This window comes from Leptodactylus fuscus, chromosome 2 (genome assembly GCF_031893055.1).
Source record: "Leptodactylus fuscus isolate aLepFus1 chromosome 2, aLepFus1.hap2, whole genome shotgun sequence".
Classification (NCBI taxonomy): domain Eukaryota; kingdom Metazoa; phylum Chordata; class Amphibia; order Anura; family Leptodactylidae; genus Leptodactylus; species Leptodactylus fuscus.
The window spans coordinates 227,737,265-227,747,459 of NC_134266.1; the positions used below are offsets into that span (position 1 = coordinate 227,737,265).

A 10,195-nucleotide genomic window follows, 5' to 3' on the forward strand; every position below is an offset into this window, starting at 1 on the left:
CCTCAACATTATCCAGTCTGTCTGGGATCCCATGAAGAGAGAGACAGATTGAAACAAGTCTACACCTATAGAAGATCTGTGCTTAGTTCTCCAAGATGGTGGGAACAACCTCCCTTCAAAGCTATCTACAAGTGTACCCAGAAGAACTGATGGAAGGTAAAAGGTGGTCACATTAAATATATATTAGATTTAGATATAGATTAGACTTTGTTTTGTTAATTGACACAAATAATCTATTACACTTCTATTTTTGAAAGCATTCTTACTTTTGCAGCATTTTTTCCACACCTAACTAAAACTTTTGTGCAGCGCAGTATGTGTTATGATAATAGGACACCCAGCAGGCGGGCTAGCTGATAACGTGTGCTGAGGATTCCCTCTTACCGGTTGTTGAGCAGGCTCAGTAGCTCCCCCGCATGATAAAGGTCATTCTTTGTTACTCGGCTAAAGCGGAACTCATTGAGGTTACAGAAGGTCACGGCTGGAAAGATCATCCTGGCAGTAGCAATTTCATCCAGTTTGGTGACATGTGGATAATCAAAGTAATAGATGATCCTCTCAGTACACACAAACAGCAAAAGGGACAAGGAGCCAAGGAAACATAGCACCCAGAGCAACCGCCGACATGAGAAACGCTCATAGGAAAAGATGTGAGCAATGCCATGAAGTGTGGAGCCACTGGCAAAGGCCTGAAGAGTCACCGGCTGGGGGCTGCCCAGCTCTTCTGCTTCCTTCACATCCATGCGGGCACTGGAGGGACAAAAATAGCTCTATAAGATGAAGTGTACTGTATAGACATGTGATAATGGCAGAACAAAGACACGATCAAATTCATTGCAGTCACCTCTTACTTTACCATCCACCCCTGTTTTCTATACAGTCAATGGAGTTGCATATCCCTCTTCAAACATATCTTTATGAATTACATATAGATATCATCTACATATAAAACTGAGCAACTATGCAGGATAGACCATCAATATTTTTATCCTAGAATGCCCCTTTATTGGTGTTTATAACCATATCAGAAAAAAAAACTCCAACTGAATGACCAACTTGTATGGAGTCAAATGGTCTTTAATCAGTTTAGCCATGTTTTATCTAGGCTACTCTATACCAGTAGGGTGGATTCCCCATGAACAGCACTTATTGCCATCACAAGTACTGGGATCCGTGAGTCCCCTGTATGAATTGGCAGTGCACATACATGACCGCCACTCCATTCACTTCTATAAGACTGATGGAACATTGTACTGGACTATCTCTGCCAGTCCCAACACAAGTAAATGGAATGGTCATGGCCCATCACACTACTATCCAAAAATTTCCATTTTGATTGGCCATTTAGGTGATTGAAAAAAAGAAAACAACAACAATTTTTGCCATCACTTGAGAAACTGTTACTCTTTTTTTTTTTTTTCTCATTTCCTATTCCATCTCCCTTATATGTAAAATATTCTTATCCACAACAGCAAGAGATGGTTATTAAAGTGAAAAACCATAATAAGAAATAACCTATAATAATATACAGTAATGCAAACCCGGTGACAAATGAACAGTTTTCAGTGACAACAGCGAATGTAAAATAGCCTACAAGACAACATCATCAAGAAGGAGATGAGGACAAGAGATGGAGATTGCATCTTTTCTCACATTCTTGTGAGTCACATTATAAATGCAAGTCGTTGTGTATCTCTAGGGAAACATCTAGTCCCTTCACCAGTTGAATGTCGTTGCAGATATATCTGGGTTATAGTAAATCGTTTTTGCCAATGTGTCTGAATAAAAGACAGGACTAGCTTCACAGCATTGTACACAGGTTATCCAAAAGAAGGTGGCCCAATTCTTCAAAATGGAAACATAAGAGGTGATGTATTAACACTAGTGTTCCATACAAGTGCACTATACAAGTGAACCACACAAGTTCACTATACAAGTGCACCATACAAATGAACCATAGAAGTCAACCACACAAGTGTACCATACAAGTGAACCACACAAGTGAATCACACAAGTGCACCATACAAGTGAACCACACAAGTGAACCATATAAGTGAACCACACAAATGCACCATACAAGTGAACCACAGAAGTGCACTATACAAGTGCACATATAAGTGAGCCACACAAGTGAATCACACAACTGCACCATATAAGTGCACCACATGAGTGAACCACACAAGTGAACCACACAAATGCACTACGCCAGTGCACCATACAAGTGCACCATACAAGTGAAGCATACAAGTGAACCACACAAGTGCACCACATGAGTGAACCACCAAAGTGCACCACATGAGTGAACCACACAAGTGAACCATACAAGTGCACCATACAAGTGAACCACACAAATGAACCACATACACTCATCGGCCACTTTATTAGGTACACCTGTCCAACTGCTCGTTAACACTTAATTTCTAATCAGCCAATCACATGGCGGCAACTCAGTGCATTTAGGCATGTAGACATGGTCAAGACAATCTCCTGCAGTTCAAACCGAGCATCAGTATGGGGAAGAAAGGTGATTTGAGTGCCTTTGAACGTGGCATGGTTGTTGGTGCCAGAAGGGCTGGTCTGAGTATTTCAGAAACTGCTGATCTACTGGGATTTTCACGCACAACCATCTCTAGGGTTTACAGAGTATGGTCCGAAAAAGAAAAAACATCCAGTGAGCGGCAGTTCTGTGGGCGGAAATGCGTTGTTGATGCCAGAGGTCAGAGGAGAATGGCCAGACTGGTTCGAGCTGATGGAAAGGCAACAGTGACTCAAATAGCCACCCGTTACAACCAAGGTAGCCAGAAGAGCATCTCTGAACGCACAGTACGTCGAACTTTGAGGCAGATGGGCTACAGCAGCAGAAGACCACACCGGGTGCCACTCCTTTCAGCTAAGAACAGGAAACTGAGGCTACAATTTGCACAAGCTCATCGAAATTGGACAATTGAAGATTGGAAAAACGTTGCCTGGTCTGATGAGTCTCGATTTCTGCTGTGACATTCGGATGGTAGGGTCAGAATTTGGCGTCAACAACATGAAAGCATGGATCCATCCTGCCTTGTATCAACGGTTCAGGCTGGTGGTGGTGGTGTCATGGTGTGGGGAATATTTTCTTGCCACTCTTTGGGCCCCTTGGTACCAATTGAGCATCGTTGCAACGCCAAAGCCTACCTGAGTATTGTTGCTGACCATGTCCATCCCTTTATGACCACAATGTACCCAACATCTGATGGCTACTTTCAGCAGGATAATGCGCCATGTCATAAAGCTGGAATCATCTCAGACTGGTTTCTTGAACATGACAATGAGTTCACTGCACTCCAATGGCCTCCACAGTCACCAGATCTCAATCCAATAGAGCATCTTTGGGATGTGGTGGAACGGGAGATTCGTATCATGGATGTGCAGCCGACAAATCTGCGGCAACTGTGTGATGCCATCATGTCAATATGGACCAAAATCTCTGAGGAATGCTTCCAGCACCTTGTTGAATCTATGCCACGAAGAATTGAGGCAGTTCTGAAGGCAAAAGGGGGTCCAACCCGTTACTAGCATGGTGTACCTAATAAAGTGGCCGGTGAGTGTAAGTGCACCATACAAGTGAACCATACAAGTGCACCATACAAATGAACCATACAAGTGCACCATACAAGTGAATCATACAAGCACACCAGTATATAATAATTGACAGCTGGGTGTTTACATTTCCCATAGCAATGGAGATTATCTCTACACAGTCCGATCAATGTGGCCAATGCCAGACTTTGGAAGGACACAGCCTTTGGACTAGGGGAATGGTATTGGTTATTCATCACTGCATTCATACATTGATATATAATCTGCATAAAATATAGAAGAAAATCTTTATTTTTGCAAACAGCTGAAGCAGGGAATACAAGGTTAAATAAAAAGTTGATGCATTGCCCTACACACCACTGTGGCTAGGCTGAACGGTTACCTGATCTTTAAAGGCCTCCTACACACGGCCATAATACATCCAGATTTCTAAACTGTATTATGGACACAAATTCTGTTGAAAAGAAACATTGTAGATCCCTATGATGATGTAAGTATCAGTCACTTGACCCATGGCCGGGATGGAAATAGCAGCTGCAAAAATGACAAGACAGCCAATTGCAACCTTTCTAGCGGAGACTAGGGAAGATAGCAGATGCCATACAGGCATTCATCCCTCATGGTGTTTGTATGGTGAGACAGTTGATCTGTAAGTATACTTTTGGATCGAGGGAGGAAACCCATTGAAACAGAAGAAGAACATATACACATCTATCTATCTATCTATCTATCTATCTATCTATCTATCTATCTATCTATCTCTCTCTCTGTCTCTCCATATCTATCTATCTATCTATCTATACTGTAAGAACATCTTCAATGCATCGTATCAGTTCCTTCATAACTTGTTCTATTAGAAAAAAACAACTGTAGGTTTTTTTCTTCATTGATTTTTTTTACTATTATGTTCTTCATATACTGACCCCGTGTCAAGATACAAAATACCAGCTCCGATCTATGGGGTATTTTCCAATAGCTCCTCTAAAAATTCCCATACTTTCTCTGGACAAATATCAGCACCAGCTAGAGCCATATTCCTAGAAATGCTAACCCCGACTTCCCATACAATATTACATAGAAGTGGCTAAAGACTCTCAGAGTGAGGAATGTAGATTGTGACAGTAAGTAGTCCTGGATAGACGCTTACTTCAGTATGTGACGCCGACTACATCTGGCAGGGATGTAACACTGAGTATGAAGAGCCAGGACAGAGGATTGAGCTTATGTGACTGTATTGTTAAAGCTGCACATACACCTGACATGGCAGCATGACAAACCTGTAGATATCTACATAACATGCAACTATTATTATTTTGCACCAAGGTAACAGATATTTGTACCTTACTAGATGCTTTCCAGAAATGTCTAGTAGAGAGGACGACACTGTGTCGATATGGTGTCTAATATGCACCAAAGATGTCCCAAATCTATTGAACAGTGACAGATTTGGCACATCTATTGACTGACCCTCGTTGAGATATGGGAGTTGTGCCCAAAGTCACAGCCTTAAAGTAAGTGGCGTAAACTGAAATGAACTTACATGTGACTGCACCGCCGGATCATGGAGTACCATAGGGCACCACCTAAGTATTAGACATTAGTAGTAAATCTGCCCTAGTATCTTCACCCGCGAACAGTATTCCTTTTCCTCACAGACGTAACATCACATCTACTTTATAGAATATAGAATATCTAACAGGCAGAATACTATACAATAAACCGATAGCAGTGCACAATACTCCTATGCCAGATATAAACCACAAGACATACCTACACAAAGCTTACACACGGAGAAAAGTACAAGCAGAAAAACTGTTGCCTTAGCAACCTGGAAAATATGGGAACCCTGACATAAAGGTAACTTGTATATACATGCAGGCGACTATTCCACCGCTATAAAGTCACACTTTGTTCCTATTGTACCTCTCCCTCCATCACTTTTAGATTCTATGGATTTCTTGCAGACATCTTTGTGACTATCTGATTCATTGGAATGCGTCTTGCAGAAATCCTCCTAATCCAGCTCGCCATCTAAACAACTACAAGTCACATGAATAGCGTCCATTTTTTTATTGCAGGGATTTCTGTAACAAATGTGCCGTGTGTGAATTTACCCTTACGAGGAGGATGACTTCTGATTTAGGTTTCCTGAGACAGGCACCGGATATTGACTATGATGTTCAGGCGGCTCATATCTTCCTGTTCTATCTTTTGTATTCCCAAAAAATAGTTAGGCAGAAGATTCAGGACACAGGATGGGGTCCTCTGCAGGATTCCCATAGTGGAGACCATATGGCAATGACAAAAAACAGCCACAAATCAGCCCGGCCTGTCTTTTCGGCTTTCAATCATGATTCCTGGGTATATGTTCTGGGTTTCACCAGATACTCTGTGCTGCAGGTTTAATACACAGTGAGGGCATTTACTAAGACTGGAGTTTTGTATGCCAGTCTTGGTCATTTCCCTGGCTGGCATGAGATGAACCTTAGGTATTAAGTCACTCCGGACTCTTAATAGTTCACCAGAACTGAAATCTGGGACAGGCATAGATTTCAGATATAACTTGCATCCGTATTTTGGCCCAAGTTCTAGTAAATTTGTCAGGCCAAGGAGTCCCTGTTCCGGCCCACCCTGCTCTGCCCACTTCATAAAAAGTAGTGAATGGAACGTTGAAGGAACAATGTGGTGCGAATCTGGAGCCAGAAGGGACAGATTTAACTCCCATCCAGAAATGTATGTATCTACATCTGTTCTGGTCCATTACCTGGTGCAGTTAGCGATTCAATGAGCACAAAGCATCTGGCACGCTCCCTTTACAGGTCGGTGTCTACATTGGTATAATGCAATTGTCCCCATTGACTATCATGTAAGAATAGACTTGATCATTCCCCACATATTTAAGAAATCAATGGCAATGTATTGTATCTTAAAAGTCCATGCTAGTATACATACTATGCAAGTTGTAGTTGTAATATCAGTAGTTATAGTAACTATAATACGGTGTAATGTATAAGTATAGGTAACATTAATGCTAATAAAGAGCATATACACATGGTATATTTAGAATGATACGTCTTAAGATTGTTATAAAGGAAGGTAAAAAGATACTATAAGAGCTGATGACTAAGCAGGTTACATATTGACCCTTGTGGCTGTGGGACAGTCAGTCTTCGGTATATGGTGTCATGCAATGTGCGAATCATTGTTAAATATAGAGCACTTTGTCATAAAAATCAGTAAAATCCTTCAGAAATATCTTCAGTCCCACACAGGAGATCTTTGATAACTTTTCAGAATGGGCAACGTGTTGGTTTTGGACTCCCTTGATTTTGACTTTTATATGTTCCCTATGCCGCCTGTGTGCCCTACCACATAATACCAGCACCGATAAGGATGTATCTCCCAGATCGCCTGTAAAAATTCCCATCATTTATCACTGGACCAATGATCAGCACCAACGTGAGCCTCACACTAGGAAATGTTACCCCGCACTGCCTACATAATATTACATGGAAGCGACTGAGGACTCCCAGTGAGGGATGAAAGACTGGGATACAATACGTAGTCCTGGATAAAAGCTCACTTCAGTATGTGATCTGGCAGCAATGTAATACTGCAAATTAAGAGCTAGGACAAAGCATCCAGTCTATGTGACTGAATTGTGAAAAATAAATAAATAAATTAAAATAAATAAATAAATAGATAGATATAGATATGTACATTTTATTATCTAATAAATGTATATTAGAATTGAATTAATAAATTAACATTTTGCGATTAGCATTATAATCACTTAATAGGTTTCTCTGGTTATCCAGTAGTCTTACAGACACCCACAGATAACACATTGTGATACACTGATAACTTATGGCAAATGACAAACTCATTCCTGCTACCCCTGTACAGAGACATACCCTTACAGGCTTACAAATGGTCATTTATTCTAATTTTGTATCAAGAAATGACTAAAACTACTAATAATATTAATATTCATTAGTGTCATGCATTAATAATACAATTCACAACATGTATATATTATAACGCATTATATATTAATATAGCTAAAACCAATCCACAGTAATATTAGACAACAGTACAACACGTTGCAACATACAAACAAACACACTAAGGGGCAAGTCAGATGCAAGGAATAGGAAGAGACATACAGAACTATAGGAGAGGTATAATAATAGCTATGCATGCATAGAAATAATTCAGGGATATGCCCACAGACATAGAAGCATACCCTTAGTCACCAAGTGTGACTGGTACAGCGCACAGGCAGCCTGCACATTACAGATATGCCAGGGAGGAGAATGGCACTAATGTAGATGGGACGTCTCCCCTTCATATCACTATGCCTGACTTAAGTTACCCTCCTATACACACTGGCACACCTACCCAGAAAACTCAGGTGCCACCTTAGATCAGACTGACACCTATAGAGCTGGCAGAGAATCCCTCACAATTCTATACGTAATAGACAAGCAAAAGAAGAGACGCTGAAGACTGTGTAAGCGAGCTCCATGTGATACCTGTACTAGCCAACTAGAATAAAAGCCATGCCAACTAGCCACATAGCAAGCAACCTAAATGCAGACTCATCACTAAGCCGATGTATAGAGGAACAAGTACTGGCACAAGTGCGTGGACTACATGAGAATGACCAGAGATGTGAGTGTAGACCCGGCTCCATCTCTCCAGGATCAGGAGACACTGACTGCATGTTACCTAGGGCTCACTCTGGTTTCTCTTCAAACCCAACAAATCTTTCCCCTTTCCATATCCATATGCAGATGTTTGCCTGACAGACACAGGCTGCCTGGAACACGTATGCTTCCAGAATGAGCATTAGGACGAGGTACATTAATAAAGACGAAGCTCATATGCTCGGAGAGGGCGATCAATACTGAACATACATGCATGCATTGTGTGCTAGACATTAGAGCACAGCACTCACCTGCAGGCAGGGCCAGTCTGATCACACTCTGCACTGAAGAGACAGATCGCATATAGCAGTACTCCCCCCCACACCGCAGAGACAACACAGGACCCCCACACCTTACCGCAGACTCACACACAACACCCTGCTGCAGGCGCTCACACACGCAGGCTCCAAGGCACAAAGAGAGACAGAGAGGCAGTGATGTGCCTGTCAGGCTGTCAGTGACAGTGTATGTGCCAGTGTGAGCACAAGAAATGCTCTGTCTCCTCCGCTACGCCTGTGTGTGTGTATATATGTCTGTCCCCTCTGTGTGTGTTGCATGCGTCTATCTCCTCATTACTGGGATGTGTGTGTGTGTAACCAGCTCCCTTCCCCCAAAACCAGCTGCTTCCCCATAGCAGCAAGAAGCCGCTACTGTTCAGGACCAATACAGGAGAGATTAACCCTATCCGGCTTGACTAAACGAGTCTGATCACACGGCGGCGGCGGTTCCATCATCCATATCCCCTCTTAGAGAGACCTGCACACCAGCAGCTCCGTCATCCATGCCCCTACACAGAGACCTGCCCAGCAACACTTCAGTCATTCATACTACCAGGGTAAAGCCACTTCTGTCATTCACACTTCCATACAAGCATGGCTGGCTTTACCCACACAGATTTTCGCCACAGTCCAGCTGAAGATGACCGGTCATAGAGATGAAGACTGCGAAAAGGCAACATGATGGGACCGGAAGAATATTTTGACTAAAAAAAAATAGTGACGTGTTATCAGTGAATTTATTGACAGCGGTTTATGGTTCTTATCCTTGATGTGTGGGCAATGCAGCCAATGACCCCCAAACTGTATTATCAGGGCCAGGTCATTAATAGAATAATCCCAGCCTGCGTAATACTCACATATAATACATGGCACTTGTCACATGCGTCAACACCACTGCTATGGAAACAAGTATTGTATTATTTTTACTTCTGTATTTCATAGACATGACATAACTTTTGTATCCGTACACAGCTTGTGCCTATATCAGGACCTGTATACTACCGCCATCCATCCTTACAGGGGAAGGATCACATTTCACATTGCAAGGATGAAAGCAGAAACATATGGCCACAAAGAGATTTGCCTATCACCTGTGTTTCTCATAGTTCCATAAAAAGACCCGCACATCACGTCCATCACTCCGATGGAAACACCTGCAGTCAACTTCTGTGATTTCTACTCTCTTAGGAAGACCTTCACATGCCTTCTGTCAGTCACACTTTAGTAAGACCCGCACGTCATCCCAGGCTTTTATCCTCAGTCCCAGGGAAAGACCGGGATACAAGTTCTGTTATGTGTAGTCCCATCCGGAGATCCTCCCTATCCATTCTGTAAGGAGACCAGCACACACCGCTACTGCCATCTATACTCCCGTCACTTAGATGTCCCTACTCTAGGCTATATCTTACATTAACACGTCAGTGGCCAACCTGTTTTGGCCCGTAAAGACCGAGTCATTTTTTGTGTTTTTCCATCATCGTATATCAGGAGCCATGAGTTTCTCATTTTCTGTCAATGTAACTCGAGGGCTTGTTTTTTGCAGGACAAGGTGTAATATTTAATGGGACCACTTTGAGGTACTTGTATCTCATTGACTCATTTTTATTAACTCTTTCTGGGAGGATATGGCAA

At 42.2% G+C, this 10,195-nt stretch overlaps 1 protein-coding gene across 3 annotated transcripts in view; it reads right to left on the reverse strand.

The window, feature by feature from the left end:
- Positions 1-9,783, reverse strand: part of ASIC1 (acid sensing ion channel subunit 1) — a 209,925-nt gene extending 200,142 nt beyond the window's left edge. Inside the window, exons 1-2 of one of the 3 annotated variants that reach the window (XM_075265744.1) lie at positions 9,655-9,783; positions 385-750 (exon numbers count right to left, since the gene is read on the reverse strand). In XM_075265744.1, coding sequence (XP_075121845.1) covers positions 385-743 — 359 coding nt within the window. In that variant the 5' untranslated portion in view covers positions 744-750; positions 9,655-9,783. Of the gene's footprint in view, positions 1-384; positions 751-7,822; positions 7,876-8,536; positions 8,978-9,654 lie in introns of those variants that run through there. The other 2 variants (XM_075265742.1, XM_075265743.1) reach the window with 2 other exon arrangements.
- Positions 9,784-10,195: the final 412 nt, after the last annotated feature.